Source organism: Seriola dumerili, unplaced genomic scaffold (assembly GCF_002260705.1).
Source record: "Seriola dumerili isolate Sdu_G_001 unplaced genomic scaffold, Sdu_1.0 BDQW01000242.1, whole genome shotgun sequence".
NCBI classification, from domain to species: Eukaryota; Metazoa; Chordata; class Actinopteri; order Carangiformes; family Carangidae; genus Seriola; species Seriola dumerili.
This window is the reverse complement of record NW_019174497.1, coordinates 7,202,199-7,227,497: the sequence shown is the minus strand read 5'-3', so window position 1 is coordinate 7,227,497 and position 25,299 is coordinate 7,202,199. Positions and strand designations below refer to the sequence as shown.

General features: G+C 43.7%; 1 protein-coding gene across 6 annotated transcripts in view; it reads right to left on the bottom strand.

The window, feature by feature from the left end:
* plekha7 (pleckstrin homology domain containing A7) overlaps positions 1-25,299 on the bottom strand; it is a 156,605-nt gene that overhangs the window by 4,556 nt on the left and 126,750 nt on the right. For 3 of the 6 annotated variants that reach the window (XM_022756028.1, XM_022756032.1, XM_022756033.1), the window contains 16 exons: positions 22,908-23,089; positions 19,358-19,900; positions 18,617-19,172; positions 16,770-16,853; positions 13,061-13,114; positions 11,498-11,563; positions 9,240-9,320; positions 8,443-8,592; positions 7,864-7,965; positions 7,512-7,623; positions 6,858-6,988; positions 6,509-6,703; positions 6,282-6,378; positions 5,458-5,540; positions 4,627-4,890; positions 245-424 (listed from right to left, as the gene is read on the bottom strand). In XM_022756028.1, the coding sequence (XP_022611749.1) occupies positions 245-424; positions 4,627-4,890; positions 5,458-5,540; positions 6,282-6,378; positions 6,509-6,703; positions 6,858-6,988; positions 7,512-7,623; positions 7,864-7,965; positions 8,443-8,592; positions 9,240-9,320; positions 11,498-11,563; positions 13,061-13,114; positions 16,770-16,853; positions 18,617-19,172; positions 19,358-19,900; positions 22,908-23,089 (2,880 nt within the window). The remainder of the gene's footprint in view (positions 1-244; positions 425-4,626; positions 4,891-5,457; positions 5,541-6,281; positions 6,379-6,508; positions 6,704-6,857; positions 6,989-7,511; positions 7,624-7,863; positions 7,966-8,442; positions 8,593-9,239; positions 9,321-11,497; positions 11,564-13,060; positions 13,115-16,769; positions 16,854-18,616; positions 19,173-19,357; positions 19,901-22,907; positions 23,090-25,299) is intronic. The other 3 variants (XM_022756029.1, XM_022756031.1, XM_022756030.1) reach the window with 3 other exon arrangements.

Here is a 25,299-nt window from a genome sequence, read left to right as displayed (position 1 = left end):
ATCAAACAGGACTGGAAGTGGAGAAAATAAACATTTACACCTATCCATGTTGTGCGAGATCATGGATGTGTCAAAGAGTAAGTGAGGTGACGGATGTTAAGTGCATATTAAACCTGATGCCTCACAACACTGGAACTGTTAGAGGACCGCCATCTTCCTGTGTCTCTGATCCTGTGACGTCCTCACTGAACGACTGTCTGACATCACCTGCACTTCTGTGTGTCTCAGCCAGGTGTGTGTTTACCTCTCGGCTGATATCCAGGTCGTAGTCGAGAGGCTCGACGTCGACCTCTCGTATGTGTGCGGCCGTCGCCGTCACCTTCACCCACTCATCAGAATGAATCCTGCCTCTCTCTTTCACCTGGCTCCGTCCTTCATCGCTCTGACCCTCCGCCCCCAGTCGCTCCTCCTGCCAATCAAACACCTGGAAAGGGGCAGGAGTCAGGATTACACAGCTGGCCAGATGACAGGCAGATCTGCTGATATCAGTTTTAGATGGGAGTCTTTGAGTAGAAAACATCAGTGTTACTGGACATGTTTACATTTTAATATTGACAGAAATTTGTTGTGTTTAATGTCGGCTATTAATATAATTAATTATCCAGTTGTATGCGAACAGCATGCCTCCACCATGTCTATCTTATATGTAACATTTAGTATTAGTCAATTATCAGTTATTCAACTGATAGTTAATTCAATTCTTTAAGCAAAAATGCAAAGAATTTGGTCGTTCCAACTTCTATGACTGTTGAGCAGACTAAAAAAAGCAATGTGAGGAAGTCATCTTGAGCATTTTTGCTATTTATGATAAATAATCACTAGATGCAGTTCTCCTGTTACTCTTCAATCAAGTGAAAGAAAAGACAAACCCAGACGCAGCAGTTGCAAGCAGGTCAGAGGAGGTGGGCACAATCTCTTTGTGAATGAAAGCAGTGGGGTTTATGGGGAAATGTTAAAACTAGCATTGACAATATCACTGTTGTAAAATGAGGGGGGGCTTCTTCACCATAGTCCCACTAGTTTACAGGGTGTTTAAATTATTACATTGTTATGTATTGGTGTAACTAGAATTACCATCTCGCAGTTCTATGTCTCCACCAACCAGCCAAGTTGCAGGAAATATGGTCACAATCTCCCCTACCTGAGTTACAGCACTGAGTAAAGGCCAGAAGGGTTTTTGCAGAACATTATGATGTCACATTGAACATGCCTGTTGACCTTTTGGATGTAAAATATCATCACTTGGTTTTATCCTCATAGACATTTGAGTTAAATTGTGTCATAATTAGCCTATGAATTCGTAAGTCATCGCCAAAAACGTCTTTTGTGAGGTCACAGTACTTTGACCTTTGACCTCTGACCACCAACTTCTTATCAGTTCATCCTTGAGTTCAAGTTAATGTTTGTGCCAATAGTTCCCTCAAGGCGTTATTGAGATATCACGTTCACGAGAACGGCACAGATGGACAGACAACCCAAAAACAGACCCAGACCCAGCTGTCGCTGGGGCGCAGGCATGTAAATGCCTCATACAGAGATGCTGTAGTATGCTGTGGGCTCGCTGGTTAAATATATACTGTCACTGCAGTGAGCCGTGCCTCAGGTAGAGGGAGACAAATATGAATTTAACATTTCTGAGCAACCAGAAATAATTAGAGCAAGAAGTTTATCCAGGGATTTGAAAGGATGATGTTTAGTATAATCACCTCAGAGGGGACCGGGCAGATGATTAGTCTGCGTTTCTGGAAGCTGTAATTATACACACAGCACATCCTTCTCCCCAGTGAACACCAACACATTTGCATCTATAAAAATACTTTCAGATTTTCTGATGAGCACCTGAATGTACATATGTGTGTGTGTGTGTGTTTGTGTGTGTTGGTGTGTGTGGTGAGGGGTACTTGTGAGTATCCATCCAAGGAGCATCAAAGCCATGCATGCATCCTTCCCACTCCAGTAGCCTGCAGCAGGGTCTGATCTGTTGGTGTGTTCACATGCTCTGAGAAACACTGCATCCCCATGCCTTGTTGTGCTCAGGAGAATCAATTCCACACACACACACACACACACACACACACACACACACACACACACACACACACACACACACACACACAAGAAAAAACAAAAGGACAGAGAGAAAGAACCCCATGCAGACACAGACTCATCAAACCCCCCACCAGATTAGGAAGAACACAGCCAAGAGGAGGTTCAGAAGCAAGAAACTCTTTATTGTCGAGTGCAAATCTCTACATGATAGAAAAGAAAAAAAGGGAAAGAGTTGTGCGTTGCTTCTCAGTTACACAGAATTAGGTGGTTATTAGCTGTTCATTTCTCTACTATAGTTCTCTACTGTAATTCTACTCTTCAGCTGAGCAACCTCCTACAACTAGTTTTCTCTCCGTGATCTGATTCACTGTACGTAGCTGTGGAAGGATAAAAGCAATACGGCGGAAAAGCTCCCCACATTAATACTTATCAGGAAAACAAGGAGCAGACAGCGGAGCCATGCTGGACAAAGCTGGAGTACGACACGGACACAGATTTGAAAAAGGATTTTCTACATGTATGTTGCCGCAAAGATTATTCCATTTGTCTATTATTTAACAGTTTTGATAATTGTTTACATAATTTATTGAGCAAATTGTGAAGTGAACACATCTGGATAAAATAATAAATTTGGCCTCTATGAAACTGTTAAAGGTCCCATATAGTATAAAGGTAGATGTCTGTGTGTTGTTTGATTATAAAGCAGGTCTAGGTTCTATATTAATACTGTGAAAGTATCAAAGCCTCAGTCCGGAGAGAAATGCACACAGCCTGTACTGAGCCTGAAAATGAGTCTAGATTTAGATGGTTTTTGCTTCTTAAAACCACAAATATATCTTCTTATGGATATTTTAAAAAGTGCACAATATGGGACCTTTAAAATTAATTTTCAGTTTACATTGATAAAAAGATCAATCAAAAAATTGATGATTTTTTTCTTTCATTAACTGTTGCAGCCTCAAATCTGTTGAACACTAAGCAGTCAAACCTTTCCCACGACAAAGTTGTCTGCTCCTTGTTCATACTCTTTTTTTTTTTTTATTGCATTTCAGCCCAGTTGCTTGAACCTGTCCTGTATATTTATGATGCATAAAACAGCACAGCATAGGCCACTTAAAAGTACTCAGGTTGGAGTACAGCTTCTATTTCCAACTTTAATTGTGGCAATGTAACTAATATCAACCACTGTAAAACGATAAAAAGAACCTTGTAGTCCGTACAAGAGAAGGCTGTATTAATGAGGATGTTAATTCAAATATAAAATGGTGTAAACATGTTTTATGCTGGTGGAGTTTATTAAATAAAAATATGCTCTGGCGTTTATGGTTATAGTCACTAACTATGTGACAGACTATGTATTGCTCGCTGTTATAGGGAAATACAATATGAATGATTTATGGGAAATGTAGTTTGACTACAGGCAGATCTCACATCAGTCTGGTCATGGAGTGTGTCACCTGTAATACTAATACCAATCTGGTAGTTCTTATGTGTCGTGCTATGTTAACAGAAGACTTCGACATTTTGAATGTTACTGTATTACTTTTTTTCCCCCACTCAGGCATGTTAGCATTGTTAGCATTCCTAACTAAAACCAAGGGGCTCAGCTAGCCGTAAGCTAGCTTTAGTTTGAATGTCAAAGACAGTCCTCTCGGGGTTAAAAGCAGCAGTGTCCCCACATCTTCCTGACGTAACAAGACTAAGCAGCCTCAGTGCTAGCTCCTGCATCGTTCCTATGATTCTGTAGTGGAGACGTGTGCTTTAAACAAACTAAAATGCTGATTAAAGGAGGTAAATTTGGGACAAAGGCAAAAGGATCATCAGCAAAACAAGGCACTTGGATTTCATCTGAAGAAAAGAAAGCAGGGAGGTGTGATCATGATTTGTGCCACTAGCGTTGCCTCTTTCTTCATTTCATCAACCTGAAAACTTTTTTTGTTTCTTTCTCCAACATTTCCCCGCCTCTCCTCTATATGCTCTATATACCAAATCTCTACGAAATATAACTGTACAACTGTATACTGAAAATATCCCTCAGTAAATAAATAAAAGTGTACAAGTACACGGTATGTAGATGTACATAAATGGGCTCTTCTCTCTACTTTCTGGTGATTAAAAACAGAGAAAGGAAGGCAGAGCGACGCCTCCCATTCCCTTCTCTTCTCAATGGACTTACATTCAGAATTGTGTCAGTGAGGTCCCACCAGGGGGCAGTGGTAACAAGGTTCACTTTGACCCCTGAACCTTTAAAAATATAAAATAAACAGGGAGCGACTCTGTCCCAGTCCAAAACTAGCCGAGCATTCCCCTCAATCCCTGTTCTCATTTCATCTCCCGTTGTTCTTAAAGCGTTAACCAAGCTAGCTAGCCAGCTGTAGCCAGTCCTGCCCTGTAGCTTGTTAGTGCTTGCAGCTAATGTCAACAACCACTGGTTGCACGGCAGAGAGTGCTAGTGTGTTAGCATTCCTGCTAGGGTTATTATGTGGCTGGGGGCTGGAGGGTGGCATAGCAGCAGTGGTGGTGAAGGTGGTGCTCCCTGTGTCTGCTGCTGCTGCGCGGGGGTGGGGGGTAACGTACGGAGGCCGGAGGATCGGAGGTGCTGGAGGGCAGCCTGGAGGAGGAGGAGGAGCGCTGGCTGGTGACGGTGGAGGTGGAGAGGCCCGTGCAGGAGCGCTCCCCCTGGCTGAGGTTCCTCTTGCGCTCGCGGACCAGCGCCTTCTGATGTCGCTTCATTCGCTCCAGCTGCTCCTCCGCGGTCATTCGGCCCCGAGCCTGGCTGCTGGGGAGCTGCAGGGCCTCTGTAGGCGATGACAGACGCTCCAAGGCACTCTTAGGTCTCTCCTGGTGAGACAGGGAGGGAGGAAAGGAGCGGGGAATTGGAATAACGTCAGGATGGAAATGAGAGAGAGAAGATGAAAAGATGAAAAGCAGGCGTAAAGTAAGAAAGGAGGAAGAACGACAGAGGAATATGGGCAGTGAGATAGTGTGGTGGAAGACGAGTGTAAACAAAAATGAGAGAGCAATAATAAAAGTGACAGATTCAGAACACTACCATCACTCACAAAGACAACCTGCACATCAAATGCAGCCCGTACCTCATATTTGTATTGCATATATGAAACAGCAGTGTCTGTTTTGTCCATGAATAGACGGCTCATACATATATTTAAGAATGACTTAACTGTATGATTAGATAGTGTATTGTCTGTAACACATGAGGATGTTGCCATCAGGGCTGTTGAGAATCTTTCAGTGTGATCAAGAAAGAGCTGAAACCCTAAACTTGTCCTTTAAGATAGGACTGAAACTGATTCTCCAAAAAAATCCAGTGAAAAAAAACCAACTGAGTTTCTCCACTGGGTCACAGGTATTTGCTGTGACACATCCATCCTTCCCGTTTTGACTCACCCTGGATGCGGAGCTCCCGGGGCCTCTCCTTAGGGTGACGTAGGAAGAGATGGAGGTGGACTGGTTCAGATGAGACGAGGTGCCTGACAGACCAAGTTGAAGCAGGACAGTTTGGTTTCAGTTGCATCATGAAAAAAGCAGAAAACACTGACAATGACAAAAGAATCTCAAAGGGAAAAAAATATAGAATATGTCCTTAAGGTGAAATAAAAACCTTCTCAGAATGTATCAATACTAATTAACTTAATTGCAAAACATTATCATCTTTACAGATTTAGATTCTTTATTTGATAACATCATGTCTCAGAATTAAAAAAAAAAATAGGATAACGTTCCACATGAGGGAGCATCTCTCTGAAACATCATGCTGCTCTTGTGGGTGATAATAAATTCATTTAGTGAGGGAGAATTTATTAGAGAGGTAAGTACGTTTTAACTGATGAATCCTCTGGTCTGAAGAGATTGGATTTCTAATGAAAATGTGTGTGTCTGCTCGAACACAAACACACTTGTCCATGAACATTTAAAGTCTTAATGAATTTATTCAAAACTTGCTGAAAGCAAATTTCCTTATAATCCCATCTTTTTACAACGACATAGCATGTGAGAAAAATTACAGTTAGAATCAACCACATCCCAATAAACGTAATGTGTAAATTAAAAATTGTACGAAGGGTTGCTACTCATGTATGTATTTATATTTACATTACATCATTTACTGCCAAGGAATCACTGGCTTTAATAAAAAAAGGTTTGGTCAAGGAAACAGGAAAAAGGGGATATATATATCAGTATATCTATTTCACATGTTACTGCTCAGGTACCTTTGCCTGGGAAATACTGGTAGTCAACCTCAGACCCGGTGTTGTGGTGACTCATTCCTGGCAGCTCTGGTTCACTCAGGTACGATCGCAAGTCGGCCTGAAACCAGAGAAAGTTCGATTTCTAAAGATAAGTCCTTCAGTCAGTGGTCTTCGGTTAAAATAGGAGTTGTAAAAAAGCTGAGGAGAAAAATGAAGTCCTTCAGTTAAAGATGGAAACATTAGCATACCTTACAGTCTCCATTGACGACATACTGCCCACTCTCCCTGTCCCTCTTCCTCTCGTCTGATTGGCGTTTCAGTCCACGCACGGACGTATGGCGAATGACCGAGGCCTCTTTGGGGAGAGGAGGCACCACAGGGGGCGTCTCTTCGTAGTCGTAGAGGCGGGGCAGTGGTGGGCGGGGTGGGGCGCTGTCCTCTGCCTGGACAGAAACCAGGCAAATGGATTAAGTGTTTTAGAAATACAGTAAGTAAAGGTTTCAGATGCACAACCCTTAAACTCAATCAAACCAAATGTGAAGTAAGCTCTGCTGTTTTTTGTTTTTGTTTTTTTCCCAGAAGAAGGGCGACACTCACCCACTTTGGCACGCTGCTGTGAGGCAAAGTATGGGAGAGGATGGTGGGGATGGAGCTGCGAGGAGGAGGCTGGACCTCTGTGCTATGAGAAGGCACTGCCGGGTCCGACACCGAAGGCACTAATTTCCTCTCTGGTGGGACGAGTGTGTGCAAACACAGAGAAATCAGGGTTTCGTTTTTAAATGTAAACAGGGTTTTTAATGTGGATTAACGGTCAGGACTGGAAGAAATTTCTGAACACATTTACATTCTGAGAAGAGAGGAGAAACAGACATCTGGATTTCAACACATACAGCCAAAAGCTACACAAAACTCATAAAATCTGATTCTCAGGAGCAGATTTCTAATCTAAGATAATAAATGCAGTGTAACCACAGACAATACAAAACTGTTGACTGTTAATTTTGTGCAGAGAGTTTCAAACATTATAAGAGTCGTTATGAGACTGTACATTCAGTGATGTGACAGCTCTGGTAGTTACTTATTTAGATGCATGGATGATGTCTGGAATGAAGATTAATACCAACATCAATAAATCAGGACATTTATTGCATCTTAAAAACTCTCTTTCCATCTTTTTCTATTTGTTTTCAACTGTAAATCAATCTTGCCGTCTTCCTATAAAACACTGCTGGGCTGCTGTGGTCTTCCCACCTGGGTTCTGCACAGAGTCAATGGTGATCTTGTAGTTGGCTTTGCTGGAGCTCAGTCCCGCCATCACATCTTCGATCCTCCACAGCTCACGCTTCATCTCAGATTTCTCTTGCTACAGTTGGACACAAAATGGATGCAAACATTCAAACGTTATTTGCAGCTTTCACTTTTGGCTGTGATCAACTTCCTTCTCAATGTCACACGTTTGATAATTCATCTTCTTAAGAAAGGATGTGGCAGATAAAGACTGTAAGATTTCAAAACTTAAGGAGAAACAAAACACAGACTGTGACAGATACTGTGCACAAAACCCAGCATAGAGACTGCTCTGAGCCACACACTCAGGCCTCACCAGAGGGGTGGAGCTGTGGCTCATGTGTGTGTGCAGCGCCATCCTCAGCTGCTCTACTGATCTCTCCAGCTTGCTGTACTCCTCCCAGGCTTGTGCCATCTCCTGCACCACACACACACACACACACACACACACACACACACACACACACACACACACACACACACACACACACACACACACACACACACAGTCTTAGGTTACATGTACACAGGAGTGTTAAGGTACACAGTCTGCAACACATTATATGGTTCACACACATATAATGGCATTCATTCAAACACTCACACACCTACATGCACCCCCACAAACAATAAGATAAAACATGCTGATACTGGGTCTATCTATACGAGGACTAGACAATATTCAATATTATTTTGTTTTTATTTGTAAACAGCAATTTTCACATTATATGAGATTTTGCATTCATCTGCCATAGTGTGATATTTACAAGTGACACTGTATATATTCATCCTGGAAGAATATCATAAAAGATTTGATAGATTTCTCCAAACTCTGTGTGCAGCAAAATAACATGTACAGACACTGTCTTTTAAAAGTACACGCAGGCATACGGACCGTGGAGAGGCGTGATATTTGGGCTCTGATGGCGACCAGATCCTCCTGCAGCAGCCTCTGCTGATAGGCGATCTTGTGAGCGTGGGCTGGCTGCTCCTGGAACTGCTCCATCTGCTGGTGGGACACGTCCAGGACGCTCTCCAGTTTGTCCTGAAGAGGGCGAGGAGGTCAACCAGAGACACTCAGAACTGCTTCACTGACAGGACAGTGATGGGGAAAGTGACTGCTCAGCAGGTAGCAGGTTTCCCAAACTGCCTCTAGAGGGCAGCATGTCTCTACAGGTAATCATGAGTCAAGGTCTTTAGCATCCTCTTACTCACCTCCAGAGCTGCATATGATTAGTCCAGGCCTTGTAGTATAATATACTATATTTTTTTGGTGTGTTCAACATCCCAGGTGTAAACTTAGTGCCTTCAGTTGGGGTTGTGTGTGTTTCTGGTCAGAGGTCTACTGTCTTCAGAGTGTGAGACGTCAGTATCTTAGCCTCTCCTTCAATAGGATTTCCTCTGTATGACTGTGAATGTTAAATCTAGAGAGAAACCCACTGTGACAGTGAAATCTGATGTTTACTGCTATCTCGTCTTTGATAACTGAATCACCCTCTATTAGCACACTCCACTGTAACTCAGCAAAATAAGCATTGTCCCTGAATGTGGCACCATCATGTAATATTTCTTCTAATTTCCCAGCGTTTGACTCATCACTGTTGACTCATGCGATCGACCGAGCTCAACTGGTAGAATGAAGCACTATGATTGACTGACAGCCGACATACAGTAACCGGCAGAGTGGTGTACCTTGTCCTCCTTCAGGGAGCTGATCCTCGCCTCCAGATCCTTCAGGATCTTGTCCTGCTCACATAACCGACTCAGCTTCACCTGTGGGGGGAGACACAGAGCTGAGCAGGTAGGCAGAGAGAGAGAGAGGGAGGAGCATTGAAAGAATTGTACAGCTCTCTCAAATAAAACGCCTCTCAAGTGTGTGTGTGTGTGTGTGTGTGTGTGTGTGTGTGTGTGTGTGAGTGTGTTGACCTCTGATAATTAAGTGGCTCATTTACTTAATTACAACTTCCCCTTGTCTCTGCAGCTGTAGATAAGTGTGCATGTACACCTCTTTGTGTATGCAGGAGTGTGACTGTGCGAGCATGTATAGTGACGTGTGTGTACATCTGTTTATGTGAATGTCTACACATCTCTTCCTCTTTTAATGTTTGAGTGCAGGCATGCAAGTTTGCAACACTTAATATTCATGGCTTCCCGGCTCCCCTGGACTCATCCGGGTGTAATTACTGTGAGTGAGCCCATTAGACAAAGTGGGTGCGACCCACCTGACACTTTCAATTACAGTGTCAGGGAGGCTCTGAGCCTTGTTAATTAATCCCAGATTAAACTCAGCAAACTTCAAGGCAAAGGTTGGATCACTATCGTCCTGCGGTAAAACAACACAACAGTCGTGTAAGTTGTAAGTGAACAGTTTGGTGTGAACAAAGCGCTTACCCACACAAATTCTTACTCTTGATGCTAGTTTTATATTCCATCAAATAAATTATTCATCCTGTTGTCGTCTCCACGGTGATGTTGTTGTTGGATCACATCAAATATTCATCGCAGACAACGCGCTCATAAATTGTTTAAACAGTTGTGTATGAAGCTCAGTCTGAGACATACTTTTGTAAGACTGTTTGAGAAGCTGCAGGGGAATTGTTTGGATTATCAAGCTGAACGAGCTGTGGCATCTATAGACTCACTCTCTCTCCGTGCTGTTTTCCCCTCAAAGCTAAAAGCTCAACACATTCTCCCACACTTTCATCACAACATCCATATTTTGTTTAGCCTTAATTACCCTCACTTGTTTCCCAAACGAACCATGGCAGTCAGTTCTGCTTCCCTAAACAATCTCGATTTTATATTCACTTGTCTGGAGAGGAACAAAACAGAACAGCTCTAAATTAGTTATTTCAAAGTTCCTCTCCAGACATGTTTTAAATTCTGTAAAAATCCTCTGCTATGATTCATATGTTGTTTAATGTGGTTCCCCACATAAAAAGTGAAAACTTGGGCTGGAAGCTCATCTCCTCTTACTTCCTGATTGAGAAATCTGGATCAGGCCTTGAGCCCCGCCCACCACCTGCTTGCTCCAGGTGGACAGGTGAAAGAGCAGAGAGCATCAAGATGGTTAGAGGAGGAAACATCAGAGACTCATCCACATGTTTGAGCCTCAGTCAGACCCAGACTCAGATGAGGAGTCTGAGACCAGAACCAGAGACTAGCACCTGGCTGTCTGAATCTGTTTTTATGAGTCATTGGTTCACTGCAGTTCAAGGTGGAAACACTCAGTCATGATATTGATTATTTTGCTCACGATGTTAACAAGGTTAAAAACTTGATTTTCTCCAGAGGGGCCTTTCATGAAAGCAAACAGAGAAAATAGCAAAAAACAAAAGCAAAAAAATTTCTTACCTTTCAATATCAACTAACACAACAAAACTGATGTTTTCATTGCTCATTTAACTGAATTTTGTTAATATGTTCTCAAGACTTCCCACAAAACTAACAACTAGATCACAGTTATAATGTCTTTGACAAAAATGGAGCTGGACGTCACCCACAGCTTTCTGTAGAGCGGCGTAGAAGCTCAGAGTGAGCTGCTCCACTGTCGCCATCTTGTCAGTGCCGGACTCCACCTACCTCCCAGCTAATCCAAACAGGAGGGGCGTGTGTCGAGCCAAGACTTCGGTACATGCCTGTTTGTGGCAGGCATACGCTAACCCACCTGTCACTTAAAACGGCCACGCCCTCAATTATGCAGAACTTTAAGTCTTAATAAAATTCAAACTGGTGAGTTACAGTTGTCATGAAGGAGGAAATTAGCTCTAGAGACCAAAACTGTTTTTGTACCAGGCAGTAAACATGGTTATTTCTACTGTAAAGTTGGACATTTTAACAAGGGAGTCTATGGGGATTGACTCAGTGTTGGAGCCAGACTCTAGTGGTCATTAGAGGAACTGCAGTTTTTGGCACTTCAGTGTTGGCTTTGCCACTTGGCTTGTACTTACATCCACGTCACTTTCTGCGACCTTGACAGGTTTCCCTGACTCCTTCAGTGTCTGACTTCCAGCTACCTGGAAATTGGAAAACAAACATTTCCAGATGTTAGCTACATTGTAAAACAACATGTCCAACTCCACGGTACATTAGTGCTAAAATAAAGGAAATACAGAAACACAGACCAGCTACCAACTATCACGAGGCAGAGACAGACTATGTGTGACACATTCTCTTAGCCTCGTGTACATGACAACATGAGTGAGTTTTGGCGAAACAAAATCAGCTCTTGCCATGAAGAACAAAATGGCTATGGACACTTTGAAGCCCTGCACAAAATGACTTATCCATAAAACATCTGTACACGATGTCGCCTCCATTCAAAACAGTTGCTGTATTTTTTTTTTTTTTCTGAATGGGAAAATGTTTGTTTTATTAACACTGAGTTCAGGTGCTGACTTACTGAAAGGGTTCTACAGTGCTAGAGTAACCTCCTGAAAACACTGCTAGTGATAGTGTAGAAAACATTAAAATGCACATGTGCAAAATCAACAATTTTTCTTGTGCTTGGAAATTTTCAGTTTAGGAGTACGTGTGCTCCTTTTCAGCGAAAAGGTAGAAAGGTGACACAGTAGAGCCTTGTGTTATTGTCAAGGAGGTGCAGCGTTTCAGAGACGATGGTAGAAGCAGCTGGCTTTTCAACCACCGGGCCACAGCCACAGCCACAACACATGCACTGCCGAGCCATCCCATGCCCACTACTCCACAGCATCGCCAACATCGCCACAAGGGAGGGAGGGGGGACAGGTCAAAGGTCACATGGAGATAAGATAATTGATGCCAAGCTGTGAATGCGGTGCTGTAAGCAATGGGATGGTCTTTCTAGGACACACAGACTCTCTAAATCACAGGAACACACACACACACTCACATACAGACTGCACACATGCCTCTCTATTCTGGACACTGTAGAAACATGCACAAGCGTTACAATCACACACACACAATCACAGACACGCTACAATTTGCAGGACATATTCTGCACACAGACACACACACTCACTCACACATACACACACACACGCACACACACACACACACACACACACATAGAGCTTACGTTCATTAGAGGCCTGAGTGGCCCAGCAGTGCAGTGCAGTAGTAAACTGTGTACTGCGAGGATCAGGGGCTCTAGAGCTCTGATCTGGGAGTTAAAAATCACAGAGACAGAGCCGCAGTCACAACATGACGGCTGCTTTTGTGAGATGCTTCTAAAACCATTTCAAGAGTTAGAAGATCACTGCAAGAACTTGTTTTTATTTGTTTGTTTTTTTGTCCCACACAGATGCCTGAACATCTCCATTTGAAGCTGCAACACACTAATGTCTTGGGTCAGTTCAACATGGGCCAGAGCGTTTACAAGTTGGTTGTCAGTGAGAAACACCAGGTGTGTTAGTTTGAAATCAAAACCAGAAAAGGCACGGCAGAAGGAAAACACCTGAACTGAAGCAAAAGAGACGTTAAAATAAGTAACAAGGATCAGGGGATCAACTCTGTCCATCTCCATGTCTCACCTTCAGGTCCAGATACTCCAAGTCCTTCTTCAGCTGCATGTAGGTGTCGTCAGCCTGGAAGGTGAGAGAGGTGTGTGAGTGTGAGTTCACTATCTGAGATTCAAGCTTGGCTGACAATGTGTCTAGAGGATGTAGTTAGATTTGTGTGTCGAGTATGACGTATTAACTGTCTGTGCTAACATGCATCACAACACTCACAAATCAGGCATTTATCTTATGTTCGGAGATGCTTAGGTGCTACTGCAACAGACAAAAAGACCAGCACAAACCAGATCCATCAGAAGCAGCAGATCCCGACACGTCACTGAATTCAGCTTTGAATTCAGCTCACAGCACTCAACAAAGAACAAACAAGTACGACCGAATGTGAGAGATTTTAGGAATCAGAAGACCGAACTGGCCCATCACATCCACAGCCAGCCAGTTAGCCAAAGCATGGGATGGCTTTGTGGATGTTGAGAAGTCGGCAGCACAACATGCTATGGACAGAGTCGCCAGAAGCTCAATATGGAAAACCGATCAGCCAAAAAAACAGCACATGGAAAAGAGGTGGATGGTTCTATGACGGCAGCCAGGTCAGCGCTCACAGATCAACCATGCCCGACGTCACACCACTGAAGCACGGGAGCTTTTGGGTAGAGGTTGCCACTAATATACTGTGACCAGGTGTTGATGCAGCTGTTTGGTCTTTTTTTTTTAATCCTGGGGGAGGTTCTTCTTCAGCACTATTTCACATTGAGACATGTGTTTACAGCTGCGGACTAAAAACTACAGAATCAAGTGTGAGTTACAGGTTTGGGTGTGAGTCTGGATGTGGATGGAGATGTGAATATCAGTGAATATGGCTGCAATGTGAGGAATATGAAAGTGAGTTTGTATTGAATTTTTATGTGATTATAACATCTTTATGATGACATTATGTTTGCAGAATTATGGCAGGTGATCCGATCACAAGTACATCAGTTCACTCCTGATATTAACGTGTGTCTCCAGTGACCACTTGTGTACGGATCTCACTTCCCCGCTCTATATGCACATAAACATGTACGTGTTGTTGTTCTCAGCCAATCCCACAGGTCTGTTGTCAATGTGTTTCAGAGAGAGAGGGAGAGAGAGAGAGAGAGAGAGAGAGAGAGAACGGGGCAAGTAGGGGTTGAGCGAATCATTCCACTGCTCACAGCTCTACAGTGCAATCAGGTTTTAATCCAGTTGAAATAGTAAAAATGTTTTTCGGTTCATTAATACAGTGGCAGGTCTAATCAGACTGTGGCAGAGGACGTCATGACAGGATGCATTTGCGTTCACACTGCTAAAAGAATGTGACCACGTGACGATCACTCAGACCACCTCTGTATGTGGACTGAGTGATCGGATCTCAAATGCGCCTTGAGTGCGTTCACACCTACAGCTGTCCACTTGTGATGGGATCACCTGAGAAGGATGGGATGTTAATGCAGGTCTAAAGAGATCTGCACAAGGCCTATGTTGTGTGATGGTCGTGGTCGTGGTGGTGGAGGGGTGGGATGATGGAAGTCAGTGGGAGGCTTCAGTGAGAATGTTTTACACACAGTGCTTTTAAGGAATGGCAGGCCTGTTTCACAGAGCTGTTTTGAATTTAAAGGTTATGATATATTTTTATTTTGTATTAGGCTGAAAAAACGGCTGTTCGTTTGCTGTGTATGAAATTTGATGTGTTTGAGATCCTGATCATCCTGCACCCAGAGATGCTACAGGTGCTGGATGACTGAGGTAGGCAGGACAGTGTGATGCACAAACATGTTACAGTGAAGGTATCTGTTTTCTCTGAAAATGTTACTTGACATTATATGTATGGAAAACCATACAGCGTCTTCTGTACTTGACAACCAGACCTAGCGATGGCACTAGAGGAAATGCCAGGAGGTTAAACATCATCAGGATTCTTCCGCTGAGGACTAAGATTAACCACAGCAAAGTAAATGTATTACCAAAAATTAAATAATGTGAAAAAAATCAAAGTTAAAAGTGTGAGGGTCTCCTCTCAATCAGCGGTTCTGAAAATCTTTGAGGGGGTTCCTGGTCCCCAGCAAAAAGGGGAAAAACGTATTTTCACTATAATTCCATCCATAATTCACACAATGACAGACATGTGTGACTATGTCTGTCATGGGTTTCAAACACTTTCTGTAATAAAACATCTAAAAGCAGAAATCTTATCAGATGGGGTCCATGGTTTAGTTTAGGGTCCTTGATGTGAAAACCACTGCTGTAAATGATTAGAATTCATCCAACAGGAGTGAGGAATGTATTAATTTTTCATGGAAAGTCATCAAAATAATTTCTGGTACATTTCGCTCTGGACCAGTGTCGGACAGACAGAATGACAGACGGACAAACTGACTTACAGTGTCATCCACAGAGCCATGAATACTGATCTAATTTAAGTGTAATGCAGCCCTGCCTTATGTTTAATGGCAACCTCTACCAGCCCCTGGTAAAATGAGGTGCAGGCAGGCGTGCCGCAGGGGCCCCCACCTGGGTGTTGCAAGGGCCTATGGGAGCTGAGAGGCCCACATGTCCGTGGTGGGACACAGGAGAGGGGCCGGAGCTGAGGAGGGGGCTGGTGCTAGTGGTGGTACTGGTGAGGAGGTGGTTGTGGTGGAAGGGATCTTTGGGACCGTTGAGCCGCTGGAGCTGGGTTAATGTGTGCTGGCGTGCGGAGGCCATCTTGGCCTGATGCCGGCGCAGCTGAATGAGGAGCAGAGTGAGCTCCTCGGGCTGTCAGGCACCACAGGACATTAAATCTGACATATCTCGATACCGACCACACCAAGCTTCAGTGAAACTTCCTTGTTTTAAATGAGTAGCTTTCCTTTCACAGCGCTAGTAGCCAGTTTGTAACGCCACTGGCCGGTGGCTAATTTGAACAAGCAGCTAAATTAAGATCAATCAGGATTAATGGTGTTGAAGCTACAGGGAGACACACAGCAGCAACAGGCTGGTGAGAAGCACTTCTCCCAAAAGTTCAGCTACAGCCAACTGGTTAATGTTTGGTCAGTATCACATTTTACTGGTAGCAGAGAATGAAGGCACATCTGGTCACTGATTTCTTTAATGCTGACCAATGCTGAGACTGTGATTACTTCTTACAGCTCCATTAAATTTAAAGTCTATTTAAACACTAAAGTTCCAGTTTCCAGTTTGTGATAAACAGATATTACAGGAGCTATTTGTAAGTTTTGCTATTATACTACATAGCTACAAACATAGCTGTTTACTTACCAGTCTAGAAGAAACGTTGTGAGTTCAGCATCAAACCTCATTCCTTTACTCACCAACAGCTGTCTCCAGAGGTGGAGAACGACGGCAATGTTAACTCTTGCTTTCCTTTCATTTCTATCACTTCCTTTCTTTTACTTAAGTTAGCATGCTAACCAGCTAGCCCTGGCCTGATTGGCCTGTCTCATCACTTTCGCTGAAGAAGTAGCACTACTCAGAATACGCATTATAACCTCTTGTCTTCTAAATACAACGGCTGAAGCTCTCAGCAAGACTGGTAAGTAAACAGCTGTTAATGCTAATGTTGGCTATGTAGCAATAACAAAACTTACAAATAGCTCATTCAATTAAACAAAGCAATTTAAATATATGTATATCTAATGTAATGTTTGTTTAAATGTTAATACTTGCAATCTACTCATATGTTTTATGTAATTATTATAAAACATACCGTTTTGCCATGAAGGCTGGGCGCACTGACTGTGTGTGTGATGTAGCCAGAGGGAGGCATCGACCGTCTCTCGATAGTGGCAGCCTGACAACACACACATTTTATAGGCACTGTTAATTAATCAATTAATTATGTATAATGTGTGTTATATATATATATATAGGTGACAAATTAAAGGAAAAACCATCAGAAAGTGTCTTAGTTAGGTGCTGGGTCACCACGAGCTGCCAGAACAGCTTCAATGCTCCTTGGTGTTGACCCAACAAATCTGAACTCTACTGGAGGGATGAACACCATTACTCCAAAACAGTGGTTCCCAACCTGTGGGCTGCGGCCCGCTCGTTGGCCACAATGGTATTGCAAATGGGCCAACAAATCATTTGCAAAACAGTACAATTGTGTTGTTCAAAAATGTAACTCTCACCACATCAAACAAAAAAGAAAAATTGAGCTTTCTACAGAACAGTCCTGAATGTTCAATTGTTATCATTACAACAGAAATTTTTTGTTTATTACTGCATATCTGTATTGTTCTTGGGTCTAATGTGGGCCGTTAAACATTTTTGAGATTTTCAAGTGGGCCAAGAGTTGGAAAAAGTTGGGAATAACTGATCCAAAAGATATTCCCTCTTTTTGGTGTTGTGATGATGGTGGTGGTGGAGAGCGCTGACAGTCCAAAATCTGCCAGACGTGTTCAACTGGGTCTAGATCTGGTGACTGTGAAGGCCGCAGTGTTTCACATCATGATTCATACTCATCAAACCATTCAGTGACCCCTCAAGCCCTGTGGATGGGACAATGTCATCCTGTTTCTCCACTTATTGTTCAGGTTTTTCCTTTAATCTGTAACACGTCTGTAGAAATGACAGAGTTAAGGCCAGTCTCACCACACAGAGTACTTACACCAGTGAAATCTACTATCAGAACTTAACAAGGCGAGCTCCATATCACCAAAGGCTTGTTTGAGTGGCCCCAACGCTTTACATGACCTTGATAACAAAATAATGCGTTGTTTATTATCTCTGGGCAAAATGAAGTCCCTCGTGGTCGTGGGTGAGGAGGTGGAAATTTGCATATTTGTGTGTTTTCTCACTCAGTTTTAAAAACAAGATATGGAGCTACTAATGTTGTTGCATCACTTTCCATAAATGTGAAAAAAATATACATACACGTAGCACAGGTTCTTTTTGACTGATGGCTGATACAGTTGAGATTATTTAACAGACTTCAGGATACGTCTGCCTTTGTGCCCCGAGGCACCAAAACAATTACTCTGTTCAGTGGAGCACAGTTCCAATATCCGCCCCACACTGTCAGAATAACTGACGTGGTTCTGCATGAAAAATTATTCCATTTGATATTTTACACTTGGCAGTGGAAAAAAAAGTGTTAATGGTCTAATCTTTGGAAGAGCACAAACAAGACGGTATTAATTTCACACAATCCTGGTAAGAGAACGCACTGACAAGAGAAATCAACTCATCACCCATATGACACGACTAACCAGCAATATCTATACATGTTATCACTACAGCACCTGTTCCTCTTAGGTCAGCCTATATTTCCTATGACTTCTCTTTTCTCTTTTACTTGATTATATACTCTAGGGACACTAGATTATTAATCAGCTGATTGAGCGCTGTGGAGCGAGGAATGAGTGAAGCATCACAGACGGTTCGTGGATGGTAAAACTGAACCTGTGTTGTTTACTGACACTGCATGACAGCATTACCTATAATCTTTTATATATATTGGATATACGTATATATAATCTTTTTGAAGTTTTATTTCAGTTAGTTACACCTGGTGTTGTTTGCAGAAAACTGAGATTTCTGACATAGTTTTACCTTGAACAGCTGGGATTTGGTCCTGCGGGGGGACACGGTAAACGGGATGTCCACCACTGACCGGTCACCCACCGGCCTGACTGTCACCCGTTCAGCTGGCGTGTGTGGCCTCCGCGTGGGTGACAGAGTTCGACTGCTGCCCGGTGGGGGCCCCGGCGGAGGGATGTCTGCAGATGACGGTGGCACCGACACGCAGCGAGGAGGCCCCTCTGACCTGGGGGCTGAGGAGGAAGGAGGCACAGTGGATGGTGGGCGGGGGCCGAAGGGGTACTCCGGGGCCGGGGTGTAGAGCGGCGCCGTGGGACTGCCGTGACGGAACTGGTGACGCTGCTGCCACTCGTACAGCTGCCACACGGTGTTGGAGCCGGGGCCGCCCTGCTCTGGGGTGAGGCGGAAGTGGCTCAGGCGGTCCTGGGCGTACTTGTACTCACCGATTCGGCCAGGAGGGGGACTCTGCCGAGGAGTCTTTGGCAGGGTTTGGTATGCGTCCACGGAGGTGAACTTGTGCTGGGTTGGTGGCGTGCGACGTGGGAGGGTGTTCTCTCTGGATGGCGGGCTGTTGATCAGGAACATCAGGACACGAGAGGATGTTTTTATACACATACACAGAATATCTACATACTTGAGAGTAAAAGTATCAGTGTTTTTCTATTTAAAATAAGACACAATAACTTGACCTTATATGTTCTGAATGAAAGGAAGCTTTTCAAGGGAAGCACACAGTGGATGACAGTGACCTACCCTTTGTACTCAGCCTTCTGCACTTGGACCCACTGCTCCACCTGATCCAGGGCGCTTCTCCTCTGCACCTGCTTGTGTGTGTCAGCAGGGGCCCTCTGGTACGTCCCTGCTGCAATCCCGTTGGGCTCCAGAATGGGGCTGGGCGTGGAAACGAGGCCGTTCCGTGTGCAGACGCTGGAGGGAAGCGTTGAGGCGGCTCGCGACGGCGCTCTGGATGGCACCCTGGACACAGGCGCCGAGGCCGAAACGTGCTCCGACTGTGGGAGGGCGGAGGGCGTGGGGTTGGAAGGGAGGGAGGTGTGCGTGTCCATCTCCAGGCCGCCGCCTCCTATGGGGTGCTCCAACATGGTGATGGCAGGAGAGTCTTTGTGGAAGCTGCAGCGCTCCTCTGCCTCGCGGCGTATGGGCTCCAGGAGAACCTCGTGGATGATTGGTCTGGTGGCGTCGGAGTCTGAAGTCTTGGTCCTGTGATGGTTCACGTTGTTCGTCTGCGGGACGGCCTGCTGCTGCAACATGCTCAACTTCTCCAACTTGTCAGATGGTCTGTGGAGAACAGAAATGACATGAAGCCTGGATAAATACTGGCCTTAAAATTTTTGCAACTTTCTCTTCAATACTGGGCAACTTAGATTCCTGAGAGAACTAGAAAATAATTAACCACAGCAGTTACACTGACAGCTCAAACTTCTCTAAAGATCTTAGTGGGTTTATTTTGATAAGCACCAGTTCTGTTTCATTTGATCACTTCCCCGATTTCCCATGGACGGCATGTTCCACCATTTGAGGGGTTTTAGTCTTTGTTCTAATGTGCTGAGCTGAATTTAAACTAGATGACTGTCACATTAAAGGGAAACTTTTAGCCTCATTCCCAACTTCAGGGACAGTGCTACACGCACCTCACAGGCCATCTTAAATCAGAGCAGACGACGAGCAAAGCCTTGTAACCACAGCAAGATTTTAAGATGCATTAATGAAATCCTGTCTGACAAGAAGCACGAGAAACAGTCAGGTCTCTGAAATTCAATGAAGCATGCACCAAATTTGACTTTTAAAAAAGGAATTAACAGCCGCATACTTGCTGCCTGCAGCTGGTATCTGAAGATGGTCACTATACATGTAAATTAGCACTAAGGTATGAATGGTCTGTCCACATTAGATTGTTTTAAATGGGGCAAACAAGACAGTTTCTTCCAGTCTTAGAGTAGTGTGTGGCTTGCAGTGTAAGTGCACTCAATCAGTGGTTGTTAAAAAAGCATTTGCATGTTGTTAAAGTGACCAAGCGCTTTAAAAAGGAGGGTGACATGCCAGCAAATAGTAAGATTACTGTTATAGTTTCATTTTTAAAACTGTGAAGTTTCCCTCCTATCATTCACTAACAGCTCGTGTGGTCTTGAGGGATTTCCCCTCTCTCTCTCTCCAAAAACACAAAATGAAAACGAAGCAGCGCCGAGCTGCCGATGTCTGAGGCTGCCAGTGAAGTGACGGGACGCATTTGATCTGTGCCACCTCCCCTCGTCAACACATGAATAATACATAGAGGAAGCCAGTGCTCGTTCAAAAGCAGCATTTCACAGCGTCAGAGTGTACTCTTTGAAAAAGCAGGCGAGCGAGCGCACATAAACAAACGCACTACACTCGCTATACGCTGTAACGTCGGGACTGACAGACATGTGTTCAAGCTGTAAACAGCAGAGTGGGATGTTTTCCAGGAATCACCTGCAGTGATATATGAGACAATCGAATGGCAACACTTTCCAGAAGCCATGTGCTTATAGCATATACCAACTGGACCGTATACAGTATCACAGACAAATAGTGTCATGTCACACGATCACTTAGCCCAGATGGTGTTTTATGGACTGTGAGAATCAGGGTTGGGTTGCAAGTATTTATAAACAATATAGTGGAACATATTTAAAACATCTGCTGGATCATAGATCAGGGATTATAAGTGACGAAAATGTCTTTAATTGCACATTAATAAATAAACTGTGATGTTGTGTGAGGTAGGGAGCTTTTCTCCTGATGTTTTGAGACGTGGGTGCAGGAAATGGAGACAGTGAGCCCCTGTGTTTCAACTTAAATTCAGGATATTCACTCTTCTCAAAACAGGTCCACTTAATTCTCTTTAGTCGGAAGATCAACAAAAGTCTATTCCTCTGTCTTATTGATATCACACGACTTTTTCTGTCCCTCATACACTGAGTCCCTTCACGGCAGTCAGCTCCTCTGATTCAGCTGGGCAGCCCCCATTCTCCTGGCTGCCCTGCTGACTATGGGTTTTGTAGTCTTTTGCTGGAAGCCATGATGGGTTGTAGTCCATGCTGCAGCCACCGAGAGTGAATGTATCTCCCCTCCGTGACACAACCTCAGTCATGACATCTCAAAACATAATGAAATCAAACCAACAAACTGTTCCCAGGTTCTCCCGAGGAGAGGGGGAAGTGTGAGTGAAGGGAGAATAAGTGCATGGCCCCGCCCACCACAGCATATATAATGGGGACTGGAGGAGAGGGAGAGCTCTCTTGCACACACATACACACACACACACACACACACACACACACACACACACACACACACACACACACACACACACACACACACACACACACACACACACACACGAAGCAGCCCTCTGTTTTCTTTGTTGTTCTGAGGATGGAGGTCTGGTGCTCCTGTTTTCAGTGTTTGTTTGTCAGTTTAGTTATTCTCTATGGGTTAGTTTAGGGGGGATGCTCTGGGTGGCTGGCCCAGACTCCCTGAATTCATTTGGTCTTTTTGGCCGGCCTCCAGACTCTCTTGGCTTTGGTTAAGTTTTGCTGTAGTTTGTAAATAAAATAATCATTTGTGATAATTGACCTTCTATGGCGTCCCCTCTATATGTTGCTGGACACAAGGTTGGGTCAAATGTTTTGCTGTGGCCGTAACACAAACTAATAAAATAAACTATCCCGAGAACCGCAGGGTGTATTAGAATGAACAAACGTTTTACAACAACAGTTCAAATGTAAATGAACTGGACAGGAACTGAATTCAATAAAGTTTCATGTCATTAAGCAAGGCAGACTAAAACAAATGTCACTTCTTTAGTTAAACACAGCAAAAAGACAATGTAACAGTGATGGGCCTCCTGCTTGATTACCAGGTGGACTCTGGGAAGTGTAGTACCACAGTATCACCACAGCACTGTACAGCACAGTATGCTCTGCACCAAAGATGGACTGATGGAGGATTAACATTTGAGGTTCAGGTTTTAGATAGCAAAAGCCACGTATGAAGGACATTAATCAACTTTACATCTCAATCAGAAATACAAAAGATTAAAGATGTTCATCTGAAGGAGTAAAGGAATCAAAATACTAGCAACAAACAGAAGGGGGCACTCACGGTGTGAGGAGGAGGACTTAACGCTTTGTCAGTAATGGACTCAGACTTTTTTTATGCTGCTGACATTGTACAGTTCAGTTGCCTTGTTTGGGGCAATGAATGCGTGTAAGGTGTTCAGTTCAGTGAGACACATTGTGTGTATGTGAGTGTGTGTGTGTACCTGATGAGAGCGTCTGCGTGGTTCTGCATCAGCGCGGCCTGGTTCATGGCCCTCAGCCAGGTGTTCATGTCCTCCTGGGTGTCGGCGCTGAAGTAATACGTCCGCATCCCAGTGTGCTCCGCCTGCGAGCCAATCACAGAGCTCTGCTTGTAAATGTACGAGCGCATACCAGTGTGGCTAGCCTATAGGGAGAGAGAGGAGGCCGGGTCAGTGCCGTGGTCACAGAGAGTGGCAGAGACAGAAGCCGAGAGACGAGACGATGTGTTAGATGAGCTGCAGCTTCGGTCAAAGAGACAGGGAGACATCATGCCATCCAACAAGAGAAACAACATCAAGGGCCACATAAGCATCGACCAGCACACAAAGAGCCAGTGAAGGAAACCACACAATAGAAATACAGAGACAAAAATGCCAGCCAATAACAACCAACAAAGCCAGGACTTTTGACCAATGAGAGGAAAGATACTTCGGTACAATGGAGAATAGAAAATATGAATACCAGGAAAATCCACCCCCCCCACAACCCCAAAGTCTCCTCACAAACCTGGTTCTTCCTGCTATTACAGCAGAGAAACCTACTGAGAACATATATATGGACAGATGACAGTTTACAAACACACAATGATCTTATAATAGACTTTAATTTATGCTTCCTACACTTCAAGATAAGGTCCTAATAACGTAAAAGAGGCAGTGTGAGGTCAAAGTCTGATTCGCTTCCACACTATGACAAGGTAATTGTACTTTGTGATTTAAGTGCCGAGCTCATGACAAGGCATATTCAAACTTAAGATGGATATGTCTTTGTGTGCAAAGTAAAAAGGCTATTAGTTAGGTGATCTAACACACTGCTGTCGGGGTGTGACAGTCGGGAGCGCAGCTGCACCAATTCATCACTGGGAAAGGGATTTAAAGACACAGTGTGTAGAATACAAAGAGTATCACACTGTAGATGTTGCAGAACAAGACCTGAACTCAACAATACTGTAGAGCTAATAAAATAAACTGTTGTCAGTGCAGCAGTGGAAGAGCTTTTCACTCTATCAAGTTACTGACAAGTTATCTGCTCTTACGAGCTCATGTTTAACAGCCTATTGTAAGTCAACATTACTGAATGATTTAAACTGTGTCTCAGGTCCAGTGTGACACATCACAAGCTTGCATTTGAAACCTACAGAAAAATATCATTTAACTTAGCTCAACAAAGACGGTTTTAGTGTCTTTGCGCTCATTGTTCTGGTTTTCTGTTTCGCAGACTAGGGTTGCGCTGACGGGCGATGAACTCGGTGATCAATGATGATCAGAACGATTGCTGATGGCTTACACCTTTGTCAATGTCAAGACGATATTTGACTTGTTTTCCCGTTGATGTATTAACTTGTTATTATCAGGATTTCTAGTATTATGTTAATGTTAAATTTAATTTGCGCTGCTGTAATTTCAAAGGATGCCTGCAACACTGACACACACACACACACACACACACACACACCCCCACACACCACACACACAAACACACACCACACACAACACCCACACACACACACCACAACCACTCCACTCACTCACTCACTCACTCACTCACTCACTCACTCACTCAACTCACTCACTCACTCCACACAGCCTGACTGTCATTGAAGCACTGTGGTTAAATAGAGTGGAGGAGATCGATAGGCAGACAGAAGACAGATTTTTCGTGGTCGTAAATAGAATATTTGGACAGTCAGTGAGAGAGAGATGAAAGCCATAAACAGCTGTTTCTACGCTCCTCCCCCTGCTGATTTTGAGTGAACATTGTGAATGTTGTGAATATTAAATGTAAATCATTAATGTTTTGTTTGTGGTGACAATTTTGATTTAACATAGTCATAAAATGTATTTGTCAACGTGCTGTCATCGCTCAGGGTATCCAAGAAAGAGTGAGAGAGAGCATGACGACACGCTCGCTCTTTGGTTCGCTCCATCTCTCTTACTCATAGGGTAACATAACCAAACTGCCATCTAGTGACTAACTGATGAACATAGTGGAGCATTTAGCAGCTAAACAGCCATATAATTCCCTCAGGAGTCAGTGATGACCAAAACAGAGCTAAACGGAGAGTAGATATTAGAGTTACTTTCAACACGTGACTAGAAACAACTCAGAGTGTTCATGTTGCTCCTTGTCTAGTGGATATGTAAACCAACTGTTTGCTATGTGTTTCACTATAACAACTTATTAGGGTGATAATACGTCCATGTTGTGGCCAATAGACTAATTAATAGAGCACTAAATTATTTTTTTTCAGTGCCCATTTTCTCTCATCAGTGATTTCCTACATTTCCCAGAGTGCCTTCACTGTTCACCAGAAGACACATGAGGAGTAGTTGCATTCAAAATGTTACTCTGTCA